At 40.3% G+C, this 16,314-nt stretch overlaps 1 protein-coding gene across 4 annotated transcripts in view; it reads left to right on the top strand.

Annotated features, from left to right (window-relative positions):
- cbfb (core-binding factor subunit beta) overlaps positions 1–3,729 on the top strand; it is a 28,865-nt gene extending 25,136 nt beyond the window's left edge. For 2 of the 4 annotated variants that reach the window (XM_026176792.2, XM_026176790.2), the window contains one exon: positions 2,978–3,304. Coding sequence is in view for 2 of the 4 variants with exons in the window: in XM_026176790.2 (XP_026032575.1) it covers positions 2,978–3,049 (72 nt within the window). In the remaining 2 variants the exon portion in view is untranslated. Of the gene's footprint in view, positions 1–2,977 lie in introns of all 4 variants that reach the window. The other 2 variants (XM_026176793.2, XM_026176791.2) reach the window with 2 other exon arrangements.
- The last annotated feature ends 12,585 nt before the right edge of the window (positions 3,730–16,314 follow it).

A 16,314-nucleotide genomic window follows, 5' to 3' on the forward strand; every position in this document is an offset into this window, starting at 1 on the left:
GCAGACTAATGGGACAAGAGCAGGAGCGCCACAGAACTGACAAACATCCGGTTTTCTTCCGTGCACAAATGTGATTTTCCAAAATATAAACACGCTGCCAAAAACCCCACGCTTAGCTGATGCTGTCAGTCCAGGTGGTTGTGTGTTTGTGATTGTGTTTACTGATAAGAGGGACAGTTATTCTGCTGTTGTTTCAGATCAGTTCAAACAAGTAGAATTTAGTTTCAAAAGCAGAGTGAATCGAGCCAACCAAAAGCCTCTTTATGCAGTCGGCCTGTTTAGCCTTACGTACCGGGTGAGTGATAGCAAAACCTAAACATGCGATTTGCTCATGAGCACATCTGTTGCACCGGCCTCAGTGAAAGCCTAACCTCTATTCTCACTTTAAGGCAAACCTACACCCGACGTGTGAAAATGTGACGACTGGCCGAGGGTCCCCTTCGCTACGATGTCCTCACGTCAGCGGTTTAAAACTCAATCGGGTCCCCACTAGGATAGCTAGACAAGTGCATTCACACACAGTCACACGTGCACTCCAAGAGCAGAGAGATTTGGTGGTGAATGATGAGCTGCCACTAAAAGCATTAATATATCATTAGTATTGATTGCCATCAGACCCCCTGCTTTGACTTACACACACACACAAATACTGTACAGGCACACGTGCACAAACTCGCAGATACAGCACATTTGCTCCAAGTTTATCAAGACACACACACACAAACACGCACGTGTGCACACTTGACACACTATTGAGTTGTGGTTAAGCAGCCTATAGTGGTACAGAAGGCTCGCATCTTTACGTGGATCAATACAGAGAGCTCTTCTGGCCTTATGATTACTGAGGACCACTCCCTTCTGCAGAGACAAACACTCGCTCAAGCTCTCGCTGTCTGATTAAAATCTTGCTTGTTTCCTGAGATTTTGGATAAACGAAGGTGTGTTTAGTCACATAATTAACTGCTACGTGCTGTTAATGTTAGAGGGAACAGTTTGTTTGTTTTTCATTTTTCAATTTGACCACTGAGAACACAGAGCAGCAACATGTCCTCAGCCAAATAATGTGAGCACCAAAACAACACATTTCAAAAGTACAATTAGCAGTCTTCTTCCTTATCACACACACACACACGTAAACAAGCATCACGTCGTACCCGGTGCTCTTCTCAGAGCAGATTCAGTGAGAGAATTTCTGAAAATGACCTTTGCTTCATAGCAGTAACTATGATTGTAACTGGTTTTTAACTACCAACAAGCAGGTACTGGAAGCAAGTTGCATCACAACTCTGTAAGTAAACAGCTGGCCAAGTAAACGCAAAACACAAATACTTACATTATGTGCTCCGTTGTTAAAGGTGCTTATTATTCTTAATGTTTTACATCATCTTGCATCTAAAACACAAGACTGTCATAGTCACGATGGTTTATCTGTAATAGCTATCGAGTTCAACCCAAACCTTTTGCCTCAGTATCCCAGTTTTCTTTGGGTTTCTCCGATTGGCTCTGAAAAAAGCGACAGAATAATCCAATATGACATTTTCTGGGGAGTACATACGCACATGGCACAGATGGTGCTGTGTGATCAATTAACTCAGCTTTGATGCAAGTCAGTCTAAATGAGCCACGCATTAATATTTGATGGTTGCAGCATTGATAGAACAACAGAAAGCTTTCCAGAGGAGACTGACAGGGCCTGGAGTCAGTCTGGCTAAGAGGAGTTAAAATGGTAGCATGACATAGTGTGTGTGTGTGTGTGTGTGTGTGTGTGTGTGTGTGTGTGTGTGTGTGTGTGTGTGTGTGTGTGTGTGTGTGTGTGTGTGTGTGTGTGTGACTGCGTGTATGCTGCTATTATCGTGAGTCACTGAGATGACACAAACTACATTCCTCTTGAACTAAGCAACCCTTTACTATCTCTGTCTGCATTTCTGTCTGCTCTGCTCTCTGCTTCACCTCTCCCCCTTCTTGCTCTCAGTTGACCCCTGCTAAACTCCCCCAGCTATCACTTAAATGTAAACCTACAACCACAGGTTTTTTGGTTTTTACACCAAGAGACCATGCTACGGCGCAACAAACACGCGGACACTAAACCCACATATTTTTAAAGGCCTCGTCTCTCGACCCAATAATCTGCTTTGTTAGTGTGTTTGTCTGCGTCAGCCAGTTTATCTCTCTGCCTCTCCTGCCTGTCTGCCAGTTACCTCAACTAAAATATCAACATCGGTAAAGTGTATAAACAGCAGCACAGTCGTGCTGTAATGAAGCTCTCTGAGTACCTCTAATGGCAGTTTGGGGTATTGCAACTTTCTTTTGTAATTCTGTGTGTGTGTAGAGTCTTTTCAACATGAAAATCAGACTCTGTGTAAAGATTCTTACCTCAAGTGAAGCTTGGCATGTTTGCTGTTGCCATGGTGCTGGGGGCGGGTCAGAGGTGGCCATATTTGGATGAGAGCGGCTGAGTTATCAGATAATGTTAGCGAGCTGCAATCATAGACTGTATGGGTCCAGTATGCAGACACATGCCTTGTAATTAGTGCTACATAAAACACTATTATAAGTTAATTGGAGCCTCTGGCATGTCACTGCATTAGATGATTGCATAAATCACCAACAACACAAATGTTTACTGAGACGTCTCTGTGACTGGAATTAGCAGCGATGAAGGTGAACTCCTAACGTTAAGCCTTAATTAAGTGTTAAAGAAGATTTATAAAGAAAACTTTGCTCTCACAGTGGTCGTAGTGAAAGGCTGTAAATATGTTTACTTCTGTTTTAATTTGGGAGTCTGTGGGCATTGGCATTATTTTGAAGTTCGCCCCAGACTGGAGAAATCCTTACATTTGTTAACATGTGAAAATCTGTACTCAATTTATTGTCTTTTTTCTCTCTCATCCCTTCCTTGCCATCTCTTTCCTCCTGTCGTCTTAACATGCTCTTCTCTTTCCCCCTCTTCCATCCTTTTATCCCTCTCTCTCACCAGTCCAGACGACAGCAGGACCCCAGCCCTGGCTCAAACATGGCCAACGCTGACATGGAACACAAGATGCGCTGAGGAGGAGGAGGAAGTTATGCAAGGAGGAAGAGTAGAGAACCCGTGCCGGCTGTCCATTCACTTTCAATGCAATCAACTGAAAAAGAGTTGAATGAAACTGCAGTTGTAGATCAGTTGTTTCTAACGATGAAGGTTTCGCGTGATCATTTCTACATGCGACTCGTTTTGTTGTTTTCAATATTTGAATGTAGATGAAAATTGATTGAATTGAAAGTGAATAAAAACCCTCGAAAAAAGGGCCGAGGACACAAAGGACCTGGGCAAAAAGTAGTTATATGAATATTTAAATGTTGAACACGAGCAGTTAATGTTACAGGATATTGTAGATGTGACACGGCTTTCACGGATGTCATTCAGATTTAAAAGCTTTAATATTTTTTGTCCAGGTCTGAAAGAAAATCGATGGATAGGGCTAGTTTTGCATACCAAAATGTATTTTCTATTACTATTACTGTTAAAATAGAGCAAGAGTGGTTGTCAGAGGGCTTTAATGTCATTACGGGGGAGGGAGGGCAGAAGCTGAAAGAAGCAGTTAAAGAGAGTTTGTTGTGGCCTGAGGTCACAGCTTACCAGCATCAAAGGTGTTGGAAAAAATTCAAATAATTTTAAAAAAAGGTTTCTGCATTCTTCAGTGTTGTGTAACACTTAATATTTGTTAGCATGCCCTTGTTTACCCCTATTATACCTAGCTCACGTCCTAAAGCCTGCTGTTTTCTGAGACCAAAGTTCACTTTGCTGGAAAGGGGAGGGGGGGGGGGGGCGGAGGGGAGGGGGGAATAAAAGAAGAGGGAAACTTTACTTGCATTTACTTTTTTTTTTTTTAAGATAATTTTGCCAGGCTCTAGGGTTTAACAGCATTTGCTGTACTGTAATGGTAATTATCTATGAAAACATCACTATCATAAGATACCTGTGACGGTGAAATAACAGGTAATGTAGCAACAATCTGAAGGTAAGACAACAACAAATATGCTACAGTATCAGTGGCTCTGGAAGCAACTGGGAAAATTGTGTTTTTCTGGAGAGGGTTGGTCAGTCCGTGTGTCTTTTGTCTTCCAAGGGTTTCATTGATTGGGATACAATCAGTCTTGGCCTTTCTTTAGATGCATGAAACCAAACACAGGCCTGCCTACGCTCGTTGTTGTTCCCCACGTGGCCCGTCTATCATCAGAGCAATCGTTACAGTGCGTCGATTTGGAATAACAGGGTGATTCAAAACCATGTCATCATAGTGCTCCTGCTGCGGACCCCAGCAGGAGCACACAAAGGATCTGTGTCCTCATAGGACTTTTCAGATTTTCAAACCAAATGTCGCCTGTATGAACGATTTTTTTAAAAAGAGGTCGCCGTCTAATGAATCAGATGTATCTCCGAAACCTGGGATTTTTTCTTCTTCTCTTGGTTCATAAAAGATATATTCTATATATTGGAGATATGTGGTTTTCATCGGACAGTGAGCATCTGTCTGATCCATAACAGTTATATAACCCATCCATCCAGATCTGTCACCCAGATATTCCTTATCAGAAAAGGACAATAAAACCTAAATGCAGTCTAGCATCCCGTGTCCTGTTACTGCGTGATGAAATGGTATGTTTTTTGTTTGTTTTGTTATCATTTTTGTTTGTGTGAAAGTCATGATGTTTACTTTTTATATTACTTCTCACTTCTGTATATGTACTCGCTTTTGTTCAGCTTTCAGCTTTCTTATGAAGCAGCAGCGGCTGCTGTGCTTTTCTAGAGTTTAAAAGTACAAAATGTGTCCAGAAATTTGGGATGTTTGAGGACTTTGATGGATTTATTTTCCACATGTTCTTTTATTAATGTTATTATTTTTATTGCATTTGTTGTTATTTTATTTTAGTTTTTTTTTAAAAATCCACTTCCTGGGTTAAATACATTGACTGTGGATTAACTTATGTCCTGTTACCAGGCAACATATTTTTTTTATTTTTTGCAGCTGAAAGTTTATTTCAGTTTCCAATGTATTTTAAAGTTAGTACAGTCAACGTTTTCATTATAATTATTATAACCAAGAAAACTCTTTGTTCCTGCCTTTCTTTCTTCTCATTGTTAGCAGTTGTGTCGAGATTGACATAAAATTAGAAAACTCTTCTTTTTGTACATTGAAAGCCACGAGTTTGTAACATTTTACATGATGTTTTGAAGTAATGTTGTTGCTAAGAAATAATAGTTTAAATTAAAATAAAAAGAACAAAAACTTAAACTCAAACAACGAAAAGAGACTTGAGGAAGTCGTACGTTATTTTTAAGTTAAGGCCTCGGGATCCAAATGATGCCTTAACTTAAAATGATGAAGGACTCATTTTTAACCAAAACTTCACAGAGAGTCCATCCTCTGTTTCCCCTTGCTTCAGGTAAAACAAAATAATACATTCTGGTTTTCAGATATACATGAAAGGATTTAATAACGTTAACCTAAGGTTTTTTGTCTTCTCTCCCCCATTGGAGAATATTGAGAGCACAGAGAAATGCTTACCTTAGTCTCCTCATACCCTCCAAAGTCAGCTGGCCTTGTGACTCAGTGCTTGATAAGTTCAAGAACGTGGAAAATATATGATCTGTCTGAGGTTACCTTCAGTGGGATAAGTGGTGGATTATGTTGTCTGGGTTTAGCTCGGTGTTATGTTGAAAAGTTGAGACATAGCAATCAGATGCCACTGAAGACTTTGAATAGGGTGAGTGGACGAAGGGACAGAGTGAATGTGCATATAAAGCAGGTTATACCATAAGATGGGGTTAAAGTGATGCTGGTTTGAAGTTTTCATACTTTTACATGAATGCTAGCTGAGGTTTTAATGGGGCTGTAGCCAGTCTTGAAATTTTCAGGATTAAGGAATTTGATTTCATTCAGTGTCAGTGATGGTAAAAATGGCATTTTCACCATTTTTTGGTGGAAATTGAGCATTAATGAACCATTAATGAACCGGTACAGCACAATGAAGGGGTAAGAAGTAGGTGTTAAAAGCAGAATGGTATGAGGCATTTTCAACTAGGTTGTGTTTTTGTAAATTGATAGCATGTGTACCAAATTTGGATAAAGCATTCTGTGATAAATGTGGGATTTCTTCCACATGGTCAAATCTGAAATTATATATCTATGGATTTTAACAGCGTCCTCAGGTAAAGAAAAATTAGCCAGATAAGACTGGAACTTCATAACCAAGTCAAAGATTTAGGTTGTATTTAGTGAACATGCAGCCCTCATCAAATTATAAGCACGCCTCAGGTAGAGTCCATCCCTCAGTTTTCTTAATGCAGGCATTAAGGCAAACCATAAAACATTTTTTCTTCTTCTTCTTCTTTTTTTTTTTTACCTAAACTGTTTATGTTCTTAAGTGTTTAACTTATTTATACTTACAACAGCTCTGTGATATTTAACAGCTTGGGCATACTTTCAGTTTCTCCTGCCTGCTTGTGGTCTATGTTTCCCTCTCTTTTAGGGTTGAGCTTGTCCTCCCAAAGAAAATATGAGATACTCAATTTAAAATGTTGGATGTTTTTCAGAATAAACCTGTATTAATTCTTTGATTTGTTTATGTCTTTTTTTCAAACTAAATATAGCAGTTGAATGTCTTTGAATCAATGAAACTGGCATGTCAGTTTTTCCCTAGACTATATATGTATATCCAATTCAAATCAATTTTATTTACACAGCGCCAAATCATGACAGCAGTCAAGGCACTAAGGTCGACCCTACAATAATACAGACAGAGAAAAACCCAACAATCACATGACCCCCTATGAGCAAGCACTTTGGCGACAGTGGGAAGGAAAAACTCCCTTTTAACAGGAAGAAACCTCCAACAGAACCAGGCTAAGGGAGGGGCGGGGCCATCTGCTGTGATTGGTTGGGTCTCCTTTACCATGAGCAGTCAGATTACCTTGTAAAATAAACTAAAGTAGGACCTTTTCACTCCACACTTAGCACAGTGCAAAAACACAGTTATTACTAATAATATTAATAATATCCCAATTAGCCAAGACAGTATAAAAGGAATTACGGAGTTTAACCTTAAATTAGTTTTGTGACAAGTTGTGCAGCTTTTTTGCATTTATTCCTTTTGAAACAAAATGTCGGAAACTTTGATTAAAAGGGCTGTAATCTCTCTACTGTGTGGATCTGCCCTAGAACATCTTCCTGGTTGGACATCGCTGGAACACCTCACCCAGGAGGCATCTTAGTAAGATGCCTAAACCACTTCAGCTAGCTCCCTTCAATGGGGAGAAGTTACAGCTCTACACTGTGCCCCTCCTGAGTTACTGAAGCCTTTTTTCCATTAGTACCTGCTCAGATCGGCTTAATGCGACTCGAGGCGGTCAGACTCGGCATGACCTGTTTTCCATTACACTAATGTCTGTGGGGCCGTTTTGAATTTCTTGAAGGAGAAAAAAATCCATAGAAAGACAAAAAATGTCCTCGTAATTTTCTGCCAGTACATTTTGGGGGTTTTTACGGAGGTTTGACGGAGTTTTCTGTAAATGATAAAACGGAGAATTCTGTAGATTTACAGTATACTCTCTGTACTATTTACAGACGTTTCCTTCAGCTATAAAACAGAAAATTCCGTTCACAGTATATTTTCTGTATCATTAACTGATATTTTCCATTCATAGAAAAATTGAAATTTCTGTTTATATTACTATTTCATAGCACTTCTTTTCACTGTAACTCATTAAATATGGTTTTTATATCCTTACACGTACATTTTTATGCAATTACAACCAAGTGCACCATGTGCTCAAAAATTCATAAATTAAAACTTTTTAAATTAATCTGTGCTTAGTACACAACAACATTGGTACAATTAATGTTAGATACTCTTTTATCCTCCTCAACTCAAAAACTATACTAAGATAGAACAACAGAATCCATCTCGTCATAAAACACTAAACAGCTGATACATGAGCAAAGTAACTCACAAGCTTTCAAATTTGAGCATTTTTATTTCCTTGAAATCTGTTTGCCCTCATGTAAATGTGTTTACATACATTCATTCAGCTTTGGATTACTTAATATATTATCATGCTGTTTACAGCTACATGAATGTCCTATTGCTGTGTGATTTATTAGTATTACTGAAGGTCCGCGGCTCCGAACCATAGTAAAGGGACCTCTGGCTAATACGTCGGGTTCGTGTCGGGCTTGTAGCTGAAAAATAGCTTTACTTTGTTGTGTGGGTCGACTTTGCTAGTGAGAGACAGAGAGAGGCGTTGAAAGGCTGCTCCAACGGAACTTGTTGTTTTTGGAGGAAAACACGAACACGGTGTACAGTCGAGTCTTAATAGCTTACTTACAGCTGGGCTCGTCAGGCTCTCTTCTTGGCTGCAGTGGTTATTATTATATTTACATGCTTCCAGCTCCCGTTTCTGATCGGTGACAACTCGTAATTTTCCTTTCTCTCCCTCCTCGCGCTCACAGACACATAACAGGTATAGCAGTCCATTCTCCCTGCAGCACGGACTACACTGCTCATCAGGCTGCATGCTTTAGGGCAATGCCTGTAGCATTCTGCCTGTTAGCTTAGCACAACAACAAAAAGGCGCTCTCTCACCAGGAAACACACAGTCGCAGAGAGAGCGTCATGTATGTATGTACATGTACTCCGTTACTCCCCAACACTGAGTATACACATGTAGTCAGTTATAGCCAAACACATTTGTGTGAACATTTGTCCGAGATTAACTCTTTGGGGTCTTTACCTTACAACATGACATACTTTGAATCAAAATTTGTTGACTGTTTAAGTGGTGCCACATGAATAAAACTGAACAGATCTAAAGGTGTTCCTGAAATTTGGGTTTATTAGAACAGGACGGATGGATAACCACAGGACTTTTCCCCATATGAAAACTAAAACACAAAATAGATTAAGACAGATTACTGTTCCAAACTTAAAGATAAAAGTGCATTTACTGGAATTGTTTTGACAGCTCTTGCTTTTCAAAGACAGTGAGGAGCAAAGTACAAGTAGAAGTGCTTTTCCTGATGAAGAGTTAAACTGTAAACAGCAGCGTAGTGAATAAGGATCTGTGTCCACGAATCTTCAGCAGTGACAACACTTAAACATCATAGTTCAAAATCCTTAATGCACACCTTTTTCTCCACTGAGTTCAAATGCTCTTAGCTGTTTAAGTAGAGGAAAAAGTCATATTTCATGACAATTAAATGTTAGACAAGGCTCTGAAAACGAGGTCACGGTTACTTCCCAAGCAAAAACCTCTGCTTGTACGCACAGAACCTAAATTGCATCAAATAAGACAATAATAAAACAAATGACTGCAAAGTGACACCAGAAGCTGGAGAAGAGCAAGCATAAAGTGACATGTTATGTGTGCACAATTTCTCTTGGTACCACGCTTCATATACCAGTGTGACAAAGCCCTGAATGCAGCCTGCAGGTTAGTTCATCAAGTTCCAGCTGAGCTTTTTTTGTTTTTTTTTTGCCTGTCCCGTTTGGCTCTTTTGCATCAGAATTATTGTCTAAAGGCAAAGAAAGATGCCCAACGGATTTACTTTACCAAACTGACCATCCCAGCCTTGCCGTAATGGTCCATTTGATTCACCTTTTATTGTTTATTTTATTTTCACTTAATGAATACGGGACAGACTTGACTGGGGGAAAGAAGGGGAGAAAGAAAGAGGGAAAGAGAAACAGCTGAGAAGAGGGACGGGGGAGAAGGGCAAAAGACAAAAACCAACAGAACGGGCAGAAAAAAAAATGCATATATCAATCACCTGGATCACCTGCTGAGAAAGAAAAAAGAAAGCAAGCAGAAGAGAACAAGAGTAATAGAATAAACAACATCACAATGATATATGGGAATATGACAGTAAATACTAAATGTTAAACATTATTGTGCAGCACATAAGATCAACAGAACACAGTGTGCTTTGAGGTAGGAGCCAAAAAGGGTGTAGTTTGTGGGTGTGATCACCCATATGTACACCTGTGAGCATGGACGCGCTTGTTTTTTGTTTTTTACTCCGTGTATCGTGCCCACCCCCAAGATCCTATATGTATGTGTAATGAGAGTGTGAGTAATGTGAATGTCTAAGTTGTGGGATAAAATTGAGGCAGAGGCAGCCAGAAGGGGACAGAGGGGGGGGTAGCCTCCTCTGCACCCTGGTGACATACCCCTACTCCAAGGCCCTGCATGTGTGGGTGGTTGTGGTGGAGCGGGAAGAGGGAGGCAGCTGGAGATGGGGAGGGAAGGACGGGAGGGGCAAGTGACCCCTCCCTGGGGCCAGCTCCCCCGCTGACCCCAGTAGGCACCCCCATACTCCGCGACCCGCCAGGGAAAGGGGGCCCAGGCCCATCCAGACCGGGCCCAGTGCAGCAGCGCCGCCCGGCCCCACAGAGCCCGGGACAGTCCACCCGACCCCACCACAGAGAAAACTGCACCCACCCCACCATCCACTCATCTTCCAGACTACATAAGACAATAAACACCCAGGCTGAGATCTTCCTCCACCTCTCCTGTATCTCCCCCTCCTGCAGAGGGAGCTCCTGAGGAGAGGAAAGCTCCTGCAAGATGTGACAATCTCCCCCACCAGTTGAAGAGCCCCCCAGGTGGCTCGACGCACCGGCGGCACCCTGCTCCAGGGCTGGGCCCCCATGCACCCACCCGCCCACAACCCCGGCAACACACCAACCAGGACCCAAGCCCCCGAGGCCCGGTCCGGGTCCCAGCCCAGAGACGGAGCGCCCCCAGAACCTCACGCCCATCCCGGACCCACCCAGGGGCAGCCAGGCTACCAGGTCAGTAACCCACGTCCGTCAGCACAGACCCTCCCCTAGCCCCGCTGCACGCAGCCGCGAGGAAACAGTCACCGGAGAGCCAACAGAGCCCCTAACCGGACATGACCGCTACCCCGGGTTGAGCCCCCCAAGGAAGATGCCTCCGGGGAACCCCCCGACGCCCTAAGCCTGTCCCTACCCCCACACCAATCACAACAGTGAAGGCGGGACCAAACTATGACCCCCCACCCCCACTAGGTGATGGAGCTGATCAAAGGAGCCCAGAGCAATTGATCTGATGTGGTGGCAGAGGCTGTGTCAAGACTAATGTAATCTAATAGATAATTTCTATATTGGTTAGAATTAAGATTGTTTTTATTTTTCCAGTTCATGAGGACTGTTTTCTTGGCTATGCATAGGGCAGTGAAGATCATATGGGCGATATTCTTTTCTGAAGTGACATTATCTAAGCTGCCCAACAAACACACTAAGGGGGAAGTTGGAATGTTACATTTCAGACACTTCGATAAGTCTTCACATATCTCGCGCCAAAACTTCTGAACTGGTGGACAGAACCAAAGAGCGTGGATATAATTGTCCGGTGAATTGGTTTGGCAGTGTGAGCAGTTGTTGGTAGACGTAAAGCCCATCTTGAACATCCGATGACCTGTATAGTGCACTCTATGTAATATTTTGTATTGAATTAATTGAAGACTGGGATTTCTAATTAGATGAAAGGTTTTTAAGCAACTCTGAGACCAGAAGTTTTGGTCTAAGTTAACTGATAAATCCGCTTCCCATTTTGCAATAGGAAGTGATATTGATTCATCTGTTTTAGAAAGCATTCTGTATATTTTGGATAGTAATTTGGGGGTTTTAAGAGTAAGAAATTGAACCACACTTGGTGGTGTTTGTAGTTCAACTTGACCCGGTTTAAATTTCTTTTTTACTATGAATTTAATTTGTTGATATTCTAAAAATCTTTTCTTGTTGATCCCATATTGTGTAACTAGTCCGTCAAATGAAATAAATTCTGTTCCTTCTAGTATATGTTCTAAATATTTGATTCCTTTACCACTCCAATCTGAAAAGTTTATCATATTATTGTTTTGTAATATGTCAGGGTTGTTCCAGATAGGTGTACGTTTGCATGGGATTAATGAAGACTCCGTCAATTTTAGAAACTCCCACCATGCTGTCAGAGAAGAGCTGATGTTGATGCTTTTAAAGCATTCATGTCGTTGGATGTTTGAGCTGATAAATGGTAGGTCTGAGATCTCTAGATTATTGCAGAGTGCTTGTTCTACATCTAGCCAAGGTTCATCTAAGAGGGTGTGTTTTAGCCATCCTGAGATAAACTGAAGCCTGTTGGCTAAGAAGTAGTGCTGAAAGTTAGGCAGTTCTAGTCCTCCTTTATCCTTGGTCTTTTGTAGTGTTTTTAAGCTTATACGTGGGGGTTTATTTTTCCAAAGGAATTTGGACATACATGAATCTAGAGATCTGAACCAATCTTGTGGCGGTTTAGTTGGGATCATTGAGAATAAATAATTTATTTTTGGTAAGACCATCATTTTTATAGCGGCAACCCTTCCCATGAGTGATATGGGTAGACATTTCCATCTAGCCAGATCATCTTCTACCTTCTTTAAAAGTGGGATATGGTTTAATTTAGTTAGATCTGCAAGCTTGGGAGAAACATTAATACCTAAATATTTTATATTTCCCGATTGCAGTGGTGTAGAAGAGGAATTATGGAAGGAGCAATTAATCGGTAGGACTGTAGATTTTGACCAGTTAATTGAGTAATCTGATATTCTTGCAAAAGAGTTTATCAATTCAATCACCCCACAGATATTGGTTTGTGAATTTTGGAGAAAGAGTAACACATCATCCGCATAAAGGCTGATTTTATGTTCCACGTTCTTGCATTTTATGCCCTTAATTACTGAATTCTGTCTAATTGCTGCTGCTAGTGGTTCAATAAAAATTGCAAATAGTGAAGGGGAGAGTGGGCATCCCTGCCTGGTGCCCCTCAAGAGACAGAAGCTGGAGGATGTCTGGTCATTTGTTCTAACACAAGCTGTTGGGGAATTATATAATATTTTTAACCAGTTTATGAAAGAGGATCCAAAACCAAATTTGTGTAAAGTTGCAAATAGAAATTTCCAGTTAACTCTGTCAAATGCTTTTTCTGCGTCTAAAGAGAATATTGTAGTTTCTAGGTTTTTACTGTATGAGTAGTCTATCAAATTAAGTAATCTACGTGTATTTGTTGATGAGTGCCGACCTTTTATGAAACCAGTTTGGTCAGGATGAATTAAGAGGGGGGTTATTTTCTCCAGTCTCTTTGAGAGAGCTTTGCAGATTATTTTAAGGTCTACGTTTATAAGGGATATTGGACGATAGCTTGAGGGATATACAGGGTCTTTGCCTGGTTTTAGCAGGAGATTAATGTTTGCAGAATTCATATTTGATGGAAGTCTGCCCTTTTCTTTAATTTCCAACAACGTTCTGTAGAAAACTGGTGCTAGAATCGTCCAGAATTCTTTGTAGAATTCTACAGGAAAGCCGTCTGGACCTGGAGCCTTATTATTGGGCATACTTATCAGGGCTTCCTGGAGTTCACCTGGTGTCAGTGGTGAATCCAGTTCCATTGCTTGAGTGTCCAATAATTTTGGAAGAGTTATGTTGTCCAAAAACTGATCAATTTCTTTTTTAGATGGGTTTATTTGTGGTGAATACAACGTTTTATAGAAATCCCTGAAAATGTTGTTTATTTGTATCGGTTCATATATTGTGTTCCCAGATGAATCTTGAACAGCACATATAGTTGTTTTTTCTTTATTTATTTTTAGCTGGTTTGCTAGAAATTGACCGGATTTATTACCATGTTCATAATTTTGTAGGCGTAGTCTTTGTACTAAGAATTTTGTTTTTTTATCAATTATCTCATTTAATTCTAGTTTTGTTTTGCGTATTTTGTTCAGTGTTTCCTGATCTTGGTGGGACGCGTAGGCTTCTTCTAGTGATTTGATGTTTTTTTTCTAATTCCTGAATATTTTTGTTTTCTTTTTTCTTTTTATGTGATGAGAAAGAAATTATTTTACCTCTCATCACAGCTTTCCCTGCTTCCCATAGAACAGAAGCTGATGTTTCGGGAGTGTCATTATAGTTCAAATATGAAGTCCACTCTTTTTTAAAATATTTAATAAAGTCTTCATCTTTAAGTAGTGATATATTAAATCTCCAGTTTTTTCTTGGCGTAGTATTATTCTTGTGCATTAGTGTTAAAGATACAGGAGCATGATCGCTGACAGCTATAGGATGAATCTCAGTGTCTGAAATGTCGTTCAGCAGTGAGCTGCTGACCAAAAAATAATCCAGACGAGAGTAGGAGTGATGGACATGCGAGAAAAAAGTATATTCCTTACTGGTGGGGTGAAGGGAGCGCCATGCATCGCAAAGACCAAAGTCGCTCATATACTGTTTGATTATATTTGTGGACTGCCAATTACGCTGAGTTCCCGCTGTATTGAGCCTATCCATGTCTTCATTTAGTCCAAGGTTGAGGTCACCTCCAAGAACAAGTGTGCCATCTAAGTGTTCAGAGAGTGCACTGAAAAAACCGTGAAAGAATGAGGGATCATCAACATTTGGACCATATACACTTGCAATACATAGCTTTTTATCACGTATAGATAGTTTAATGATTAAGAATCTGCCCTTAATGATTAAGAATCTGCCCAGCTGAGCTTTAAATAAAGTACACTCAGCTTTTCCTTGGATTTTCAGAGTTGCTCAGTTCATACAGGAACTGCAGCAGTCGGGGTTAACGTGTCACTGTGTTGCTCCTCCATCTCAGTCATTGAGACTAGTCGCAATTTATTCTGAGGAAAAAAAGAGGAACAAAAAGATATTTTTAAAAAGTTTGTATATTTATTCTTTTTTTTTACCTTAAAATGTCTATCGTTTCATATTATACCCTATCGTTTGTTGCAAAATAAACTGTTTACAGCAATATTTTTTCATGGTTGTGATGGTCACTGTAGTGGCTATATTACTTTCTTAAAGTTCTCTCCTTCTCTTATACTTAAAATAACCAGACTATGGACGGACAAGCGACTGTTTCTATGCATACTATCGTTACCAACAATGACAGTAAAACCATCGTGTGGCTCCGCCGTCCGCTTGTTTATTTTCTACATAAACCTTTCACAATAAAGCTCAAGATCCTGTTGAGACTTTTCAAAATAAACTGACATGATATACATTATTCTCAAACATAAAATTTCAGAATATGCATCAAACAAATGACCTCAAATAAAAACATCAAGTAAATATAAATGGCGCTTACAGTCACCACGCGGATGCAGGCACAGAGAATACCAGCATGACCAGCGAGGATGAGGCAGAACCAGCTAGCTCCAAACTGAAGGACCAGTCAAAACAAATCGAGGGCCTTATTGCTAAACGAGGGGCTACCTCTGTAGCATGGACATGGTTTGGTTATGAAAAGTTTGACACGCCCCAGAAAACTGTACTATGCAAATTATGCCACAAACTGGTCCCCACCACCACTCAAACATGACAAACCTCTTTAACCACCTACACAAGAATCACATGAAAGAGTTTCAAGAGAGTTTACGAATGAAAAGCAAAAAAAGAGTCATCAGGTGCTCAAAATAAACCTTAGACTCAAACGTTAGAACAGGCTTTTCCTCGCAGCACGCCGTGTAATAAATACTCACAAAGAATGGCGGCCGTTTAAACTCATGTCTAAAAGTGTATAGTTTCATGCATCGGTCAAAACACTCGACTCCAGGTACACGACGCCCAGCTGGAAACACTTCACACAAGTTGAATTGCCCGAGATTCATAGAATTTACAGAAATGGCACTATTTTGTGATATATATCGTTATCAGGAGAGATATGTCTTATATTGGGATGACATATCACACAGCCCTACAAAGAATAATAATTCACGTGGAATTGCATACACATAGCAGCATTCTGTTGCAACATATGCAGTTTATAATCAAAGTGACATAAATACCTTGAAAAACTAATTCAACCACAACATTGAACTCACCTTGTTTCTGTAGAGAAGGTGATCAGGGTTTTTCTTCATTTCCTGAGACCAGCTGCTCTGGATCATCACCACCTTGTATCTTCATCTTTTTTTCACTGGGGGAAGTCTTTCCTTTTCATTGCTCTGCACTGGAAAACCAAAGTGTGTGATCACAGGTGAAATAAGTGATATTTTTACACTGCAGGATTTAGAGTGCTTCAAGTAGTGAAGCAAGTAGCTCTTGATCCATTTCTCAAAAAATCTCTAAGGATCTGAATTTTTAAGAAAGATACAAATATCTCTGCTTATATTTGGCTAAAAGCTTGATATAGACATAACAGTTTATAATATGTCAGCATCCCCCAAAAGACATAAAGCTCCTGCACACCAGCATTGCGCTTACAATATACTTCAGTCAAGATATAGTTATTAT

Source organism: Astatotilapia calliptera, chromosome 7 (genome assembly GCF_964374335.1).
Source record: "Astatotilapia calliptera chromosome 7, fAstCal68.1, whole genome shotgun sequence".
Taxonomy (NCBI): domain Eukaryota; kingdom Metazoa; phylum Chordata; class Actinopteri; order Cichliformes; family Cichlidae; genus Astatotilapia; species Astatotilapia calliptera.